Source organism: Semicossyphus pulcher, unplaced genomic scaffold (genome assembly GCF_022749685.1).
Source record: "Semicossyphus pulcher isolate SPU_LCO1_2020_fin unplaced genomic scaffold, fSemPul1.0.p SCAF_7, whole genome shotgun sequence".
NCBI classification, from domain to species: Eukaryota; Metazoa; Chordata; class Actinopteri; order Labriformes; family Labridae; genus Semicossyphus; species Semicossyphus pulcher.
Genome location: NW_027211748.1, coordinates 20231647 through 20251429, shown reverse-complemented (window position 1 = coordinate 20251429; position 19783 = coordinate 20231647). Strand labels below are relative to the sequence as shown.

Genomic DNA, 19783 nt, shown 5'->3' with positions numbered 1-19783 from the left:
TTAGCATCAGTGTTGACAAGGTGTTAGCATGAGTACTGAGAATAGAATTAGCATTAGCATTATGTTACCTTCAAAAGAGTGTAGTACAAGCAACCACAAGCACAGAGAGAAACATAATCCAACTTCTAAGTCAATTTAAAGTCAAAATATGGTAGATTAATGTTGACTTCAATGCTTTTCAGTAGTAGAGATATAACTAGGCTACTTCTTTTACTTATGTATGCTAACATTATAAATTCAGGACTTTTACTAAATACGTCTTCCACTTCTCACAGTCTATACACAAGTGTATTAAGTCAGCAAACAGAAGCAGCCTGCTCTGTGTGCTCCCACATACCTCAGTCTTCCTATAGTTAGCTCATCTTTGGGGACTCCAGCTTTCCACTGTGAAAGGACAGGTTAAGACATAATGGTCATTCTGTTATCACATGCTTCTGATCTAAAGGGGGCTTATCCATTTGGGGACCAAATGGCGGCTGTTTCATGAACCTGTAGGTGTCAGTCAGGCTGACTCAAAGAGCTCACAGTCTGATGCTTGGGGTTATACCTCCCCCTGCTGACAAAAGAAGCGTATTAAGGAGAACCATTTGTTCCAGAATACCAATACAGGAACGTATTATGTCAGAAATAATATTCAGGTACAATAAAGCCACATTATATTTAGGTATCTGATCAAGTTATTTAAAATGATTTGAGGCAGAGTTTCCACGTGCAGGGCTCAATTACTAACATATAGAATCAAAATACACGGCAAAACATTTTTTTCTCAAACATGGTTTCTGTCATTATAGTTAGTTATTATCGTGCTGTTGTGTTCAGTTTACTTTCAATTAGTTATTTGATGCTGTCAAGATGATGACAAATGTTGACAAATGCGGCTCCTGCAGCCAATCAGTTCTGGATTAGCAGAGTGGAGGACGAACGGTGAGAGGAGACGTAACAAAAACAATCACTACAGTCATTGAAGTTTCCATATCTGTGAACGCTAACCTCAGACCAACACAAAGAAGCTGTTCTGCTGTTAAACACGCTGGCGTGCGGGATCTTTGCTGTTTTTTCGGTAAGTTGAGTGTGTGTTTTGGTTAGCGGAAGTGGCTGTGGCGGCGCCACTTGCTGATCTCTACTGCGCAGACTCTGGCTCCAAATGACGTCACCATCGCAAGATGGCAGTGCTTATCACAGGGGCTATTTTGGCATCCTTTTCGTGCAGTGGGAGCAAATGGAGATGCTTCGTCCATCTACGTATATATACAGTCATTGGTTTAAGCTGACAAACAGAAGGTAAGTCGGGGCCAGGCGGAAATTTGAGTGTCTGGAGCTGGAGCCAATCCCAGCTGTCATTGGGCGAGAGGAGGGGTACACCCTGGACTGATCGCCAGTCAATCACAGAGCTGACACAGACAACCTTTCACGCTCACATTCACACCTACAGGCAATTTCAAAGTCCCCAATTAACCTTACAAGGGGGAGGAAGCTGGGGTACCCGGAGGGAACCCAAGCATGCATGGGGAAAACATACAAACTTCACACAGAAAGGGCCCCTACATGTGAACTGGGATTTGAACCAGGAACCCTCTAGGGATTGACATCCTTCAAGAAGTTGAGCTTGGATTTCGGGGTCACATGACAGAGGACGGAGAAGGAAGGAGACAAGAAGGAAAGAAAGAGAAATGAGACGAGCCTCAAGATGTGACTTCCATTTTCCTTGCACACGCCAAAGAAGGCAACTGAGATGACACGTCAGCACATTTGTTGACATCGCCAAAATAAATGGATGACTTTGGTTTAGCACCACAAACAAAACAGCTACTTGGAACGAATTTAAGGATCTATTTATAAGTGGAATGTATTAATAATCTCAGTAAGTGGTCTGAGCTTCCCTTCTATTATGTTTGCCACATTCACCTCTCATACACTTTCCATGTGTAACAACCTCTCCTGAGCTGCCGCCAGAGACAAAAGCAGGAGCTGGAACTGGAACAGTCGGTGTCATGAAGGAGTTACGGCTGCAGATTCCAGCAGAAAGTTCCCTTAAAAGATGTTCAAAGCTCCACACCAGCTATATCCATCCCTCTCCATTAAGGCTTTTTCTGTCTCTAGCTCCCAGCATGCCCATGTATGGCCGCACTGAACCATTTGAGACTCATAAAACTGTCAAGAAAACATATAATGCTGCTTTAGCGTCTTTTTGTTTCATGTTGTATTTTTACTGCCTTTACTGTTTCACTTCCTGTCTTTTTTGGAGCCCCAATATTTTTTGTGGAGAAAGAACACAGGGTATAAAATCAGACCTGTGAAGTTTTCCAGCAGATTGAGTGAAATCTCAAAAACTTGCTGATGATTCGGGGCTGTTGAGGCGTCCTGAGTTCCCCCCCAGGTGGCACTGTTCCTCCAAACAAACCTTCTCTGTTTAAAGAGGAGCTAACAAACTATTTCTCTTACAAACCTTTCAAACAGCTTCAACACTCACAGCCGAGGCACATCAGCCTTTAGTGAGGTCAGACCAGCTTTTGTATCAACACTTCACACACCTTCACACCAGCCACAGACTCAAGAGCTAATAAGATGCATCACATTCTTCTTTAGCGATCTTTATCATTTGAGTCTCCTTTTCAAAATGTTTTTTTTGCCTTTATTTGATAGGAAACTAAAGAGTGACAGGAAATGTGGGTTAGAGAAAGTGTGGATGACATGTATCAAAGGGCTGCAAGTCGGATTTGAACCCACGGCCGATGCGATGAGGACACTGCCTCTGTAAATGTGGCGCCTGCTTGTATCGACTGAGCTAAACCAGCATCTGTTAAAGTTATAATCTCGAAGTTCTCAGTTTCGTTCTATTTGGCGGCACCTTGTGGCGATAAAAGGCAATTGCAGGCACATATGTCCCAGACAACCAGAGGTCAACGGGTGGCTCTCTTTGTTAGGGTTGTAACTCTTGATTTTCCTCGCTGAAGGTCGCTTTCCTTTTTAGACTGTTTGCCTTCATCTGAGCGTCAAGTTTGTTTCTTTTTCTTTGGATTTTCACTTATTTTTGAAGTTGTATCTGTAGTCATCCATCTTTTCTTTGTTTGTTCAGCCATAGTAGATTAGATTAGATAAAGCAGCTACCCTCCGCTAACCCTCTCTGGCAGACCAACCACTGCTGGCTGATGGAAAACGCGTCACTAACTGGGCGCTGCCTGTAATTTTTCCGCGAATGCCACAGACACCCAGTTAATGCTTTCATCAGTGGGCCATAGGCTCAATCACCATCGTGTCACCTCATTCGGGGATAGATAGTGACTTAACAGACATTTATTAAAATAAAAATCTTCAAGATTATCACTTTAAGTCTTCTTAAAACTTTGAGATTATCCCTGTTCAGAGGTTTTTCATAAAACTACTTATAAATGTGGCATGTGAGAGTAAAATCAGATATAAGTGCTGCTGTTCGGTAACACAGGATCCTAAATCCCGTCTCCATTACTCAGAAAATTACCAAGATTTGAGCAGAGAGTTCTTACCCCAGGATGGATTAATTTTCTGCTCTAATAAAGACTCATTCAGGAATAAGCAATAGCTGTGTCTCTTTAAACAAAGAGAACTTATTTATGTAGTTATGGATTCACTTTGTATGAGTGTTAAATTTGGGTTCTGCAGGACAAACACACCAAACCCGATCACTTTCTTGTATAATTTATATTGAAAACATGTTAAAAACATTAGTTTCCCTTTATAAAACCATAACAGTTACCTGTGGTCATAATTACAACAGTGTCCTGGTGATCAAATTCCCATCAATATTGACGTAACTGGAGCGATAAATCCTAATATCACGTGCATAATGGATTTTAAATTATGCTGAGTACCGAACAGGAGTGATGAGCCGGTCGGAGCTCAGTTTTGCTGGTTGTCCATCTGTGAGACTGACTGGTACGACTGGATGTCCTCCACGATGAACTCTGACACTGTGGAGAGAGAGAGAAAATTACAACACTGTTCATCAACCTCAAATACTGAATGTCACTGGTACAGTTTGTTCTTATGCACAGCTAGAATAAAATGTAATCAGCCTGTATGTGTAAACAACAGACTTTGACGACATGACAGCTCCCTGAAAGTGAAGCTAAAACATCTCTGTCGCCCCCTGCTGACTGGCTGCAGTACAGGTCATAAAGCCTGCCTCCTCCATGTTAACAGATGGGATATGAGTGAAACTATAAAATCAAAATACATGTCACAGGGTACGGAGACCATCTCCAACCATTTTACAATACACTCATATAATCATTATAAGGAAATAATGATTCGGAATCAACAGGAAAAAATATATAATAGTTATTAATCCTAAATCCTAAAAGTCAGTCTTTGCCGTATTAAACTAATCAACAGCTAAGCAACAAACAATCTTCCATCCACTAGTCAGTTTGTGATTTAAAACATTCATCCTCCCACTCATCCATACATAAATACTGTACATAATAACAGCATTAAAATGACTAATAATTGTAGTTTTCGCTAATTTTTTATCTTATTATTTTAGTTCATCTATCAATAGATTGTTACACATTTTAACCACAGACTGTATAAAAAGATGGACGACATGACAGCTCCCTAAAAGTGAAGCCAAAAACTCTCTATCGCCCCCTGCTGACTGGCTGCAGTATAGGTCATATAGCCCGCCTCCTCCATGTTAACAGATGGGACATGAGTCAAACTATAAAATCAAAATACATGTCAAATATATTTTTCTCAAACATGGTTTCTGTCATTATAGTTAGTTCTTATCATGCTGATTTATATCCAAGTGTTCATTTTTCTGATAAGTTTCAATTAGTCATTTGATGCTATAAAAGGGGGTCTAACGCCATGATTGACAACTCTGTTAACAAATACGGCTCCTGCAGCAGATCTGTTCTGGAGTAGCAGAGTAGAAGAGGACCGGTGAGAGAAAACATAACAAACACTAGCACTTTAGTCATTGAACTTGACTAATGACTCTGCAGTAGACCTGGGTAATTATCGCCTTGGCTCCGATCGGCATTGATCGGAACACAAAACCCGTGTCGACACGGTAATCTCCGCCCCCTCTCCGGCGTGATGCTATGCTCTGTCGGTAGCTTCTGCGACTCCTTGTCATCTCAGCTACAAATTCTGCCCGTCTCCGTCTGAACATAGTTCCAAATTTGTCAGCGCCGAGTTTGATAAATAGATTGAATGAGTAATAGATACAATAAAGACCTAACCACCGTAACATCTTCACTGTTTACTAACCCTGTTTCGAGCGCGTTTGTAACATCAGACGGTGACGCAGCAGAAAAGAGACCGAAAGGAGTATACGGAGTATATGGAAACGCATCATCCATCCTTTTATACAGTCACTGATTTTAACCTATAAAGATAAAAATAAATGCTCACCTTCTTCAAATGTGATGTGGTGCATAGACGCAGAGCTGGTGAACTCCAGGGGGCACTCCTGGATCTTGGCCTCCCTCTGTCCCCCGTGTCCCGTCCCCAGCATCCTCCCATGGGGGTCCCAGCCATCGTAGTGGGAGTAGGGCGCTGGGCAGATGTCCTGATACGAGCTGAGGTTGGAGGGCGGGGAGGGACACACCTCCTGAGGATAAGCATGGTACTGGGGGTAAGGTGAGGTGGGGATGGGAGGCAGGGGGGAGGTGGAGATTGGACTGCCAGTGGGAAATGGGCTGAGAGAGGAGGAGTGGGAGGGAGAGGGTGAGGAGGACAGGTAGGGTGAGTCCAGCCATGGGGAAGGGGAGGGGGAGGGAGGCTGCGGGCCTCGGGGGTACAGGGGGGGAAGGAGCTCGGTGAAGCCCAGCTCCAGGTTCTCAAAGCTGGGGTGACGCTCGGACAACGCCGCCCTGGACCCGCCAGGCTCCTCTACTACAGCGTCAGGTTTAGAGCAGTACTCCTCATGGTAACCCATGGACGGGCACGGGGGGGAGTAGGTGGAGGGGTAGGGGGGCAGGTGGAAGCCCAGGCCTCGATCGTCAGCCATTGGGTCGCCTCTCATGTGGAAGCCCCTCTCCATCCTGGTTTGACCCCCAACAGGACACGCAGTCCCCCCGTCCAGAGGCAGGGCAGAGGGCCGGGACAGCAGCGGGTCCTCCTCTTTGAACATAACTGTGAACAGAAAAGAAAGTGTAAATAATATGAGGAGTTATTGGTTTTATTTATTGTTTTAAACATTAAGCTTATGAAGGCATTACAGAAATGTATTTCGCTGCTATTTTCAGTACTTTAAAATGTTTTTTCTCTCAGAAATAAAGCAACAATACTTTTATTTTCACATTTTATTATTACTATTATTATACTTTTATTAATGTGTTAAATTTTGGTTTACAGGAGTTCACTGAATATGTTTTTCTACACACGGGTCTGTATGTGATTGACTGACTGACTGACTGAGGTACTTTCACAGCTATAGAGAGAGAGCGGGGCTGCTCCTCCGCTGTCCTCACCTACGTCCGCAGCGCGCACCTGCTTTCAAACATCGTACTCATACTGAAACTCATAAGGACAGTCCTTGTAACACATTGCCCACAAAAGCGCACATTGACCTGATGCGGTCAGCCACACACTAGGCTTTGACCTAGTCTTGTTAACATTTTGCTGTTGATATATTTATTTAAACTCACAAGAAAAATCCACAATATAAGAAAAACTTACTAGAAAAAGACAATAAAGAAGTTAAAGGTTATACACGTTATATAAAGTTATGATTAATATACATATGTAGGTCAAAATTAGATAGAGAAGTAGAATAAAATAATGTGTAAAAAGTTTTCAAGTCTTGTGTTTATCACAAAAGTGAGATGAATTTTAAATATTTTGTTCGTGCTCTCTTTCTTGTTGTTGCTTCAGTGTTTGCATTTACACATTTTGGAGGGACATACTGTATATAAATGCATTTTTATGTCTTTAAATATATATGAATTTGTTTATTTGTAAATGTTTTATTTATCTAAGTAGTTGTTTGTTTTGTTCTTAGTTTGGACTGTGATAAAAATAAGTCTCAGCGATGCTAGCAATACCATAAAAGTGTCACCCACAGCAGAGACAAGAGATCTAGGAACCCATAAGCTGTAGTCTGACGACGATAAAGCCTCTGGTGAATTTTGTGGACACACGTTTATTTAGTGTTAAGTGATAAGGACCTCCAGCCAAGACTTCCTTTTCCATGTGCTGCATTGTTTACAGTCGAACTAGCAACTAGAGAAGTGGCTGTGTGTTCTGATCAAAAGTGAAGCGAATTTCGCCCCTCCAGATATACGTCTGCAAAAACGGTTGGTTCATTCTTGGTTCATCACATTTCCCGGAGGAGCGCCCAGTCATCTGTTTTTGGTGAGCCTCAGTGTCACTGTAAATAGTGAGTTAAACAAAGGCTGCACTCTGCTTTACTTCAGCGGTATGAGCCCAAAGAGGACAAGAACTTGATTGTTGAACGGAGGTTGGATCGAGGATTTTTGATGCATTCGAGGAAGTCTAGGAAACATCAAGTTGAATTTTTGATCTAGATATCTGATTGTAGAGATTAATAAAAAGCTAAAGCATCGTCAAGTTAGCGCTGATGGGAGTCGGGATGTCATTACGGCAGAGTCTGTTCCGCCTGCTTTTGCTCTCGGGACAGTTTTTCCTGCATACACAGAAGCCTGCTGATACGTGATTGGTCAATACAACTCGGACTACAAGCATACTACAAACGGGAAACTTCCCGTACTAAAAATACACGCCCCTCCCTACATATTCTACATTTCTATGTAAAATCTGTGAAGAGAGATCAGGTGAGAGGTGACACTCACTGGGCAGATACTTGAAGCAGTGAGTGCTGCTCCTCTTCCTCTTCCCGTTGGAGACGTAAAGACTGACAGACACCGGCCGACTGACGGAAAGGTCGCTGTAGGCTGGGACCCTCACACACAACAAACACTGTAATGAAAAAAGAGGGAGTATACAGATTAAAGGAGATTCATCAGATCCTTGAGGGACGAGTGATGTTTTTGGACATACAAAATTACCTCATTGCTGTTGTCTCGGTCCACATGAGCCTCCTCCTCCCACTGCAGTTTACCATCTGATAGGAACAGAAGAGAGCGTAGCCAGCATGAATACACCTTTAGACACAGTCAGTCGGCATCAGCGCTGTGAGAAGTTATGAGATCTTTTAAGTAGTAATACTGCAGTATAATAATACTCTGTTTCACGTCTGCATTTGAACCCTTCACCTTATTTTTACCATCCAAATATACTTCAAGCAGCAAAAGTACACAGCAGAAGGAAGCCATGTGATTTCAAAGGAACTGCTTGTTTTGAAGCATAACATTGATTTTAAAGCATCTTTTTTCTTTTTTTTAAGGATTATTTTTTTGCCTTTATTTCACAGGACAGCTGAAGATAGACGGGAAATGTTGGGAGTAGAGAGCGGGGGATGACATGCACCAAAGATCGGCAGACCGGGAGTCGAACCTGTGATCAGTGCGACGAGGACTGTGGCCTCTGTACATAGGGCGACATAACACGGAACAAAAGTAACAAGGAGGTAACAAGAAGGTGCTACAATTTCTTTTAGTGTTTTATGGTTACCATCAATGCTCTAACCTTAATTGTATGAGAATCACTGGTTTGTCCAAGGATTTCCAAAAGGGCTGGATCAGAAACGAAGAAGAACCGTGGGAACAGGAGCCTCTTTTTCTCAAGGTAAGGTGCCAACTGAGCTAAACTAGCGCCCCAACATGATTTCTTCTTGTCTAAAACTGTCCTTGTCCTCCTCCACTTTTTTCCTGCCACTTCACGTCAACAAATACACTAAAATGTGATTTAAAACGTTGTGTAGTTAGCATCCTGAAACCCTTGACTGTCCCTCTGAGACAGTATAAGCCTGTTTTACAATATGTTTCCTACTGATATCATGTTGTCCCACTTCATTATGTAATGAGACTCTGTCTTATTAGCCTGGGAATTTATAAAAAGTGCAGATTTAAACAAACAAAACAGAGCAACTTTTGTCCCCGTCTCATTTCAGTATTTTTTAAGTGGCTACATTTTAGCGAGGAGCCTTTGTGGACCTTTACCTGTCCCCCTTTCCATGAAGAGGACTCTGGAGATCGGCAGGAAGTTGGTGCCGCTCAGCAGAAGCTCCTCCCCTCCCTCCACAGAGCAGGAAGTGAGACTGACGGACTCGATGACGGGCAGCTCCTGAGCTGAACGCTGGGCTGAAGCAGGGAGAGTCAGACAAACAAATAAATAATAAATATTCTCCAAATTTTAAGGAATATTAGGTTATAAAATGTGCAACTTTGGCGGCCCCAAGTGGAAATGTATGCCACGAATGTCATTCACAACGTGTTTTGGTAAGAGTTACGTAAAGGTGTTTAGTCTCCATAAAACTGCATCTGACAAGCTACTTACAGCATTCGATGGGCAGAGAGGCGACCTGCAGAGCCAGGACTCGACCAGGCGGTGCTACAGGTGGCGCTAGAGGAAGGTGGGTACGAAAAACCAAACGGACACGCGTGTTTTTCCGTCCCACGTCTGTTTCTCCTTTTCTCAGCTCGATGTCCGAGTTCCTGAGCTTAAGAATCCCAGCACAGTCGATGCTAGAAAACAAAGATTACAACTTAAGATAAGATTAGCTTATTTGAGATAAGATACTTTACCGCCATTAAACACAGCTTTTTAAACCAGACATGAATCACACAAAAGCAAAATGAACTTTCTAGACAAGAGAAGCAAAAAACAGTTTTACAATTATACATTTAGAAATGCAAGTATGTATGTGTGCAATACTTCTGTCGGCAACTGAAACGCTCTACCGATATTGGTAGATGTTCAGTGCCTTGCTCACTGGCACTTAGCAGTTGTTGTTTATAGTTGCTTCATAATATTTATAAACACTGTTGCAGAAATAGACTAGTGTGCATCTTAAGTACTGCGGCCTTGAACCTGGAGTACAGGACTGACCAACATGCACAAATAAAACAACGTTTGGCTTGTGAAGGAAATGTTTCTCTGCTCACAGTGCGGTCATGTTGTTCTCGGGATTGAGTGGGATGTCGAGCAGTTTGGTCCCCGCCTGGACGCTCTCGTGACTGGCAGTACCCACCATCTTCCCCGTCACCCTGAGAGGGCAGAGACAACTGAATTAAATATCCCCTTCATATATAGTTTTATAATTAACCAAAAGCTCTGTGCAATATGAGCGAGTGCATGCAGCATTATGTTTTCCTTAATGGGATAAACTTTTCCAACTCCATTTTCCCGTGTTAACAAGTTATTTCTCGTCGTTTTCTCGAGATCTTGACTTATCTATCACGTTATCACGAGATAACAAAGCTGCACCACCGTAAAGTCCCCAGAGTTGTAAAAGCACAAAGCAAACATAGAAACAGCCTTATCTTACCTCATTAGTGTGGTAAGATGGCATGCCCTGGTCCGTTATATCACAGTGACCAGACTATTGTTTTGTCTTCTAGATAGCCGGAGAAAATTATCCCGTTATCACGAGAAAAACAACATTGTTATTAGAGATAATGGGCCAAATGAATCCAAAAATAAGTCGAGATCTCCAGAAAACAACTGAAATCAACTCGTTATCACCGGAAAACCAGTTTTGTTATCCCAAGATAACGGGAAAAATTTGTCGAGATCTGAGAGTTAATAAAATGTATGGATGCATGTCCGCTAAGGACTTCCGTATACATTTTTGAAAAAGAACAAATAACAATGTCGGAAGTAAAATGTGAAAAACAAACAAATCATATGCTATTAATGTCCCCAAATATCCCATATGTGTCCGCGGAATAAGCAGAATAATAGCATAAAAGGAGGGCACATAGCAGCTACATCAGTTTGCTCTCAGGGTTTAAATGACTCTAATGTGCCAAATCTCATTCACAAATTTCTACATTAAGCTAATGTTCTTAAACAGAGCAAGCTGCATTGTGAGCAACTGGTGCAAGAAATTTCCTGGACCAACACTAGAAGCAGCTGGTGGTTAAGTTACGCAATGGTTAAAACCACAGCGGTCAGAAGATGAATATACAGCATGTTGTGCTTCCTCAAATATTAATACGTGATAAAAGTATGCTTGGTAATACACTTTAAAATACAAATACAGTTCAGTACCTGTGTATCTGATAGAAAGGATGAGGCCTGATCGATCTGTCGTCAGCTGTTCCGACGAAAACCTGCAGGGAGAGCGGCTTCCTCTCCGTGTATCCACACAGCTGCACAGAGACACAGTGTGAGGGAGGAATCAAACTGTGAGGAGGCCACAGCATGTGTACAGAGACTTCAGAAACACCACAATCATATGACATTTCTCCTTCAGCTTCAAACCAATTATATTTAATACAAAATAGTCAGAGATGTTAGAATAATCTTAGTATAAAAGCCACTACTCTATAAATATGCAGGTTTGTGCAGCATGTCTGAGCCAGATGTCGGTCAGGAAGAGCTGCTCTCCATTTTTCAACAGGTTTGTGTTTCACCTTGACAATAGGATGTCCTGTTGGCGCAGCCTTGACGGCTCCTCTGCTCCCCTCTGTCTCATAGTGGGCTCTGTGGTGTGGGCGGGGCTGCACCTCGATACGCAGCTCGTACTGGTCAAACTGGGACGGCAGCGGCCAGTCGAGAGGCGGCAGGGCATTAGACCTACAAGTGTGTTGGATCGGTAAAAAATTAGACGTAGTATAAGTTGCACTGAACATGGAGGGTGCCCCTTAGATGCCGATTAATAAGAATTTTGTGGGCCAAAATGAAGAGATGTAAATTTAATTAACACATGCAAACATGACAGGTAGAGAGTCGTGTACTTCTTGTGGGAGATTGTACCACCTTAAGTTACATTGGTGTGTTAAGTTAAGGTGTTCAGTAAGCAAACTGGGTGTAAAAGCGGCTTGATTCTCTTTACTACATACTAGTGGACCATTAAACGAGATTTAGCCAACCCTTAGACATCATCAGCTTAAAATATATCGCTTATGTGTTGGTGTGTATTCTTGCCTGAACAAAGGACTGTGAGCGCTGGCTCTCGTCCGGCCCCAGGCTAGAGCAGGGGGCACAGAGAGGTAGTCCATGCCCACTGAGGGGGGCTCCCTCCTGGTCTGCTGGGTGTCTGGCAGCAGGCAGGGGGAGCTGTGGCCAGGAGCCTGCTCCTGATCCACCTCCCTGGGAGATAACTGGAAAATAAAAAGTATGGACGATGTAGATTCCTTCAATTGTTAATCATCTTTTAAATGGAGGTGACGTCTTTACCTGTTCCAACGACGTCTTCCTGGTTTTCTGAGGGATGCTGAGCTCACAGCTGCTGGGCGGAGCTTGTGACAGAGTGATGGAGTCTCCGCCCTCCATGTTGCATCCCTGCAGCTCCTCTGAGTAACTGCCCCTTCGTGAGGTACAGGGGGAGGCCAGGGGGGAGTTTCTACGCTTTTTACCCCCGGGGGAAGTTGGCCTGGAGGAGGGCGAGAGCCCAAAATTGATCGTCGCATCGTTCAGCTCGTCCTCCTCCACCAGCAGGGAGTCACAGCTGGAGGCGGGGCTTAACCAGCCACGAGAGGAGGGGCTGGAGGCGGGGCTGGGGCTGAGGGAGCCAGGGCATCTGTCGCGGTAAGAAAAGGGGTCCAGCAGGGGGAGGTAGAGGCGATCGCGGTCCCAGCCACCACCACCCATGTCCCAGTAGCTAGACATAGTGGGTGTTGGGTCGTCTTCAGGGGAGATGGTTGTTATTTGGATGCTGGGACACTCGACCACACGAGACTCTGAAACCTGGAGGAAAAGATTAATTGATTAATCATCAAGCAGAATGTGAAATATTTACTCTTTCCAGCTTCTCATCTGTCGTTTTGGTTTATTCATGGAAGAAAGAAGCAATGTGATATATACTGTATGTAATGTTACAATGTTGGATGTCAAGAAAAACGTGGGTGAAGTTTCAAATCTGTAGGTAAAAGTATGTTGGAGTAATCCCCAGGCTTCTCAGCTGGCCAATTAGAAGAAAGTGGGCCTGTAGGGGTGGGGTTTCTTAAAGAGACAGCTGACTGAGTCGTTTCAGGCAGAGGCTGTATGAGGGTCTACACAGAGCACCAGTGTGTGAAAATTTGTGTTTTTTTTACTGTAAATTATGCTAAGCTACTCCACAGGTATTAAAGTGAAATATGAAGCTTAAATTAGCGTAATAGCCACCACATTGACCCAACTCTTTTTGCATGTATGAATTACTTCAGCTTCAATTTTTTTAATGCTTAATAGCCTCGGCAAATTGTCTTCAGCAACATTCAGTTTTACTTACTGCTTGTCTAATTTAGCATGACCATTATTTGCAAAAGAATCTAACACTGGGTGGCACACATTTTTACACAAAGGGAGCTAAATGCAACAATAAGAAGAGAGAAGCTGAAAGTTAACACAAGAAAAAGAAATAAAGCAACTACAAGTAAATGTCGTAATGGATCTGTCTGATTTAAGGACTTTGAAAAGCTAAAATTAATTCTGTGTTTGGCTGTAAGAAATCCACCAAGGACACTTTGTTGTAATTTCCAAACGTCTGCACTAAAGTGGGAAAGGCAAGGCACAGCGATTTATAGAGTAAAATTGTATAATGAGTAACAGTTCCTACAGTTTAAGAAGCAACTTTCTCAACGTTAACCTTGAAAGAAGTGTACGTTTAAGTAGTTTTAGCTGTAATAACTTACATGCAAAGTCAGTGATAAAGACAGTAAACACTTTATTGGTGAAGGACTCCATCCAAATTTGTTTCCAATGTGGTAAAACACAAAAAAGAAGCAAAAACGTTCATAACTTAAGGTTTTAAGGTTGAAGCTGCCTTCATATAAGCAACCTGTATACAGTCTCACCTGTACAGAGCGTGCCGGCAGGCTCTCGTAGGTCCCGCTGAACTCTCTGACGGGGGCTCTGCGTGGAGGCGGGGAATGCATCCCTGCCCGCTGATTGGCCGAGGGTGGCGGGCTGGGGATGCTGATCGAGTGTCCTGCATGATTGGCAGCCAGGTGGTTATCTGTAACTAATAGAAACATCAATGGCTTCACTTGAGAGGAACGACATGTTCTCATTGGCAAAAGAGTTTACAGTGTGTTCATTTCCCTAATATACACCTTTATGTCCACATGGAAACAATTTATTTTCTGGCTGCTATACTTTTTTCTTTTTTTGCAAACACATTTTCCTTTCATATCATACAGCATGTTGTGGTTTCTTGGGTCACGTGACCTCACATTAATCTATTCAAACCGCACTCTGACAGTAAGCTCTTAAAACTCGCTGTTCTTTTACATGTGGCAGGAGAAACTCACATTAGATGTCAATCAAACTACTATAAATAATACCTGTGGTCAGTTAAGATGAGTTTTTTTATCCTCAACATACATAAATCATTCGTAACATAACAGTTTACTGATCTGTAATTGCTGCCATGTGGAAAATAACATGCAACTGGAAATTTGCTGAAGAGGTTAATGTCTTGGAAGCATGTGCAGGATTTTTTCATTTAAAGATATAATCTCTAAGATTTTCATTTAAATAAATGTCTATTAATTCACTATCTATCGCCGAATTAGGTAACACAATGGTGATTGATCCTATGGCCCACTGATGAAAGCCTTTACATTTGCAGTATTACAGACTGGGTGTCTGTGGCGTTTTCCATCACCCAGCAGTGGTTGGTCTGCCAGAGAGGGTAGGCGGAGCTAAACAGCAGCTTTTCCGGTCTCTGCAAGGGTTGCAAGTAAACAGTAAGCTACTATGGCTGAACAAACAAAGAAAAGATCGATGACTACAGATACAACTTCAAAAAACTCAACGCTCAGATGAAGGCAAACAGTCTAAAAAGGAAAGGGGCCGTCAGTGAGGAAAATCAAGAGTTACAATCGGCGTCGCCTCGTCAAGGTGGAAAGCACTGAAGGAAGAAAAGGGACTGAAGGCAGATATAGATGAAATTCTACTCAACCTAAATTGTGGACATTTGGCACAAATGTAACACTGTTGGAATATCTGGGAAGTGTGCTCCCGCAACTACATTTTATCGCCACAGAGAACGAAATTGAGATCTTCAAGGTTACCTCTTTAAATAAGGAGTTGTTTATTATTTAGGGCAATCCATGTATTCAAGTTCTTTCTGTGAGTTTGTTGTGAAGATGCCTGTCAAAATGACACTGTGATCTAAGGGGCGGTTGTGTGCCACGTTTCCACCTACACTAAGCTAAGCTAACCTAAGCTAGGCTAGGCTAAATTGCTGCTGGTGTTAGCTTGATATTCAGACACGATAATGCTGATAATCTGAACATGTAACTGTCAGCAATACGATTTAACTATTTCTACATACGTTAATAGATTGAAAAGAGAACTTGAGTTTTTATTGTTATTTACTTCACCTCAACTAGATGAAGATATATTTAGGTCATGGCAACACAGACCCTTTTGGTGAAAGGTTTAACAATGATAAACCATGTGTTTCTAAAATCAGCTCGATAAATAAAGTGACTGTACTTTACATCAGATTAATACAGCTATGGCTATCTGTCATTAAAAAGCTGTAGTACAAAGTAGGAGTTGTTTTTATGTTCCATAATCTCACACAGTCATATGGCAATGATTTACTAGACACTATTTTAAGCTCTACTTTTGAGTTTAAAGACCTGTTAAAATACATTTTGTTCCATGTGTAACAGTCCCAACTAGTACAGTAAAGGGAATAAAGGTGGAATTGTAGCCAACGTTTCCTGTTGCCTCACTGATCCAAATCTTACACTGCTGAGAAGCACAAACCCAACTCTGCAGCTTATCTGCACCTTTATGAAGAAAACATTCTTAGCTAAACTTTTCTGACTTCACCGAACAGTCATCCGAAAGAGACCACAGTCAAGGCCGCAGTCGTCACCACAACGTTTCCCCAGCGTGGTGTGGTCCTCCGCCTCATGCAGCCAAACAGTAGTTACTCTGTAATGAGCGAGGCTCCATCTCATCATTGTTGCGCTGCAGTGGCGTGCGGCCATACAGGCAAATTTTGGGCAACATGGACACACAACAGCAACTGCCAGCAAATTAAGAGTCGGGATGAAAAACCTCTTCAAATGTTTCCTGGCAACAGAAAATATTTCCAAGTGATTAAAGCCGCAGCGCCGAGGCAACTTTTCTTGCTGGTGGATGAAACAATGATTTAGATGTTTGTGAGCAGACCAGCAGAGAAGTTTATGAGCCACAAAACGTACCTAACACTTATTGAACACAATAAAGCTATTTTCAAGTGTGCTAGATCTAATGTACTGTACTATTTTGTTCTGTCCTGAGCTGAACCTCTCACAAAAGGTGTGGTTCCCAACCTGTGGATTAGGAACCCACACAGGGTCGCTAGATGATTTACAGGACAGAGAAGCAGAATGGACATGCAGCTACAGTACTTGCTGCACTGAATGTGACTTTCCTCCAGTTGTTGCTTGGCATAATTTAAAATAATGGATAATTTTACCTCTTGATGCCTCTTATAACTGTCTAGAAACAATAGCGTATTTTAAATCGTATAAAAATGTGTTTGTGAAGACCTTCGTACGTTCTTCTCAAGCCACTATCTAGTTTCAAACTAGTGATTTATCAAACAAGGTTGCACCTGTAAAACTTAAATGCTACATATATTATTATACAGAGCATAGATACTGAATATTAATTTGTAAATAGGTTACTAGGAGACATTTGCAGCACTGTCCAATCAAAAGCAGCCAGTTCTGATTCCAATGGCACCATACACGGACAGATTGTCACAGCCCTCGTTGTGTCATACAGACCGAAAAGGTACCTGTTAGCGTCTGTATGAGATAGGACACAAGATAGATACACATAGATAGATACACAATAGGCTTTCATCTAGCTATTCTAGCTCTACCCTATTTTTTAGAGAAACTGATGTTGTACAATTACCAAGAAGTGGTTTGGGGCAAAGGAGGGCCCAAACAACACAGGACCATTTCCTAGAACACTGGGGATCAAGTCTGATGTGAAACAGTTATGCTATTGATTAAAACCACCCCGCGATGTTTATGCTAACCATAACGATGTTGTTTTAATTTGCTTAAACTCAACCAAACAGACTGTTTGGTGTAAACATTGTGTAAGACAGGAAGAAACAGACGCTACCATGTGCTTCTGTATGATGGCAACAGACACTACCTTCGGCGCAATCACGAGATGCAAGATGATACCTTGTACGCAGTTTCTAGTGTTAGCCAAGTGTAATATCTCTTCATAAATTGTATGCACTTCAAGCACTTTTGGTTTTGTATCAATGGCTAATGGTTAGCAAAATAAAGGTTGAAGCTGCTTGAGACACAGGTGGTTGCCGCTAGCTGTCTGCTAAGCGTCAACTAAGCTAACTTGAGTCACTATATTGACCTCTTGGCTTTGTTTGGGGTGTTATCGCCTGTTTGGACGATTTTACAAGCACATAACTAACAGAAAACATGGCTGACTATGTAGTTATATTACTAACAGACCGTCCAAGAAGTCAAACGTTCAATTAATCTCTTGTCTTACTGTATTTAAATGTAAGCACTAATTAGCAGGTATCACTATCTCTCCAAAGCTAGCTTGTTAGTTTAGCTTGTTAACTTGCTTAGTAACCAGCTAGTTAATTAGCTTTGGGCAGAGACTGTTTAACTGTAGAACTTTTAAATAACTAGGTGTTTGCTATCCTCTGAAGCTCCACCCTCTTGTCTAAGTAAAGTCACTTCTGGCTTCAAAAAACAAAGATGGCGACGCCAAATGCCAAACTCTAGGCTTCAAATCAGCAGTCCTCAAACCAATTTGCGACATCAACGTGGCTGCATCCCCTATTTTAATACAAATATATACAACAGGGGTGGCAAGTCGACCTTACTTTGTTTTAAATTTGTCCCACTGGTTTACATGCTCTATCAATAAACATGCAGAGCTGAGGACATAAATCTGGACACCAGGAGTGACACCAAAGTGTCAGGAGAGCCAACAACACACTTCTGTGATGGTAGGCGTACATGCTCTGAGAAGTTATCACAATGAGTGAAGAATTGTTCTCTTGTTCGTCCTGCAGTTTACTTTCATGCCTAGGGTGTGGTGATACAACTGTATGCCAGTGTGGGCGGGAAACAAATGAGAGAGTGGATGTGAGGATACGAGGTGTGTGTGTGCAGTGAAAAATGGGGGAGATGGAGGTTGAGTGAAGGAGGGAGGTGTGTGTGTGTGTGTGTGGTGCGTGTTCAGTGCACAGAGGTTGAGGTTCCTTCCCAGATGGCAGCTGTTAACTCTGCTCACACGCACAGCTGATTAGAAACACATTGAGTCTGAGGGCTGCACGCACACATGCACAAACACACAAATGCACTCACGCAATCAGGAATACACTTAGATATGCACACAAAACAAACACACAATAACAATGTGCTCACATGCTTACAGATAGAGGCACGCACACATTTTACATGCGAGTTCAAACACACACGAACCACTCACTTCACATAAGGCATGCACATGAAGGCCCTCATTAGAGCACATGCAACTACACACACACACACACACACACACACACACACACACATAGAGAGAATTTCCCATTTATTGAAGCCCCTCAGCCCTGTGTCCCTGTACTTCTAACGTTACACATTCAACCATCCAATAAATGACTCTAACCCAGGCTGCTGCTGTTCGATGGCTCCAGGTGCAGCAGGGCGCCCTCACTCTCCTCCCCGGGAACAGAGCTCTCCGGCTCGGCTGCGCGCGCCGGGGATGGCCCCTGGCTCTGCCGGAGCGGCGGGTCCTCCTCAAACACCAACTTGAACTCGAACTCGCCCTCCTCCCAGCCCGAGCCCGGCGCGGCCCCCATCGCCCCCCGGCAACAAGGACAGGATACAGAGAGTGATACGAGCTTATCTTTTCGAGCGACTTTACCGTCCTTGATACGCCTCACGTAAGGAAGAGATATTCCCAAAACTTTTCTCCTTTCTTATGTGCGCGTCATTGCGCAAATCTCCCTCCTCTTGGAAGGCTTTCATGAAACTTTAGCAACTTTTCCACGCGATGAGGTCTGCTTCTTACACGGATGTTTGCAACTTTTTCAGCCTTCATGCCTTGCGGTCCAAATCAAATATTCGCTCATGAAATCACCATCTCTGTCGAAACAGATCTCCAACATACAGTCCGGTCCTTCATTTTAACTCCGTCGCCATCCATGAAGCGTCTTCTTCTTCTTCTTTCCCGTTCAAGTCAGAGAGAGGAGGAGAAAAAAAAGTTTATCAAATATTTTTGTCGTCCTTTACCCTTAATTGCCTTTGGGTGGGTTTCCCAGCTCCAGTTGGTCCGTTACTCATTCCCCATAGGACCTTGGGTCTGTCAGTCATGAATCCCCCCTGCCCAACCTCCAGCCTCCCTCCTCTCCCCCTCTGCCTCTCTCACTCCGGAGGTTTCTCTTTTAGTCACTTAACATTTACTAAATAACCAAAACACATATGAACCCTGCACATTTGGATGTTTTTTTTTAAATTACAGTTTACATCCTTATTTGCATAATCACTTTCCCGATTTCTATTTCAATAAGAGATGTTCTGTACATCACCCGGATCATCATCAATAACTTTTAGAACATTTCAGCCCATTTAAGCCCAAAACAATATAATTATTATTCCAATCATGAGCAGGACTCATGGCAAGCCACTCACTGTCTTTAAAACCTGCCATTGTAGGCCGGCTGCACGGCCACCAGGGCTGTGATGTTAACTGTCAGCTAGTGAACATAAGAGGGCCTATTTCC

The 19783-nt window shown here is 42.8% G+C and overlaps 1 protein-coding gene across 1 annotated transcript; it reads right to left on the bottom strand.

Annotated features, from left to right (window-relative positions):
- Positions 1–3682: 3682 nt before the first annotated feature.
- On the bottom strand, positions 3683–19222 carry nfatc4 (nuclear factor of activated T cells 4). The gene is made up of 13 exons (XM_069684529.1): positions 18667–19222; positions 13851–14017; positions 12253–12762; positions 12001–12176; positions 11487–11649; positions 11122–11222; positions 10014–10115; positions 9406–9593; positions 9069–9209; positions 8016–8071; positions 7800–7926; positions 5398–6120; positions 3683–3947 (listed from the first exon to the last, which is right to left on the bottom strand). The coding sequence occupies exons 1-13, from the start codon at positions 18857–18859 to the stop codon at positions 3877–3879; spliced, it is 2718 nt and encodes a 905-aa protein (XP_069540630.1). The 5' UTR covers positions 18860–19222; the 3' UTR covers positions 3683–3876.
- Positions 19223–19783: the final 561 nt, after the last annotated feature.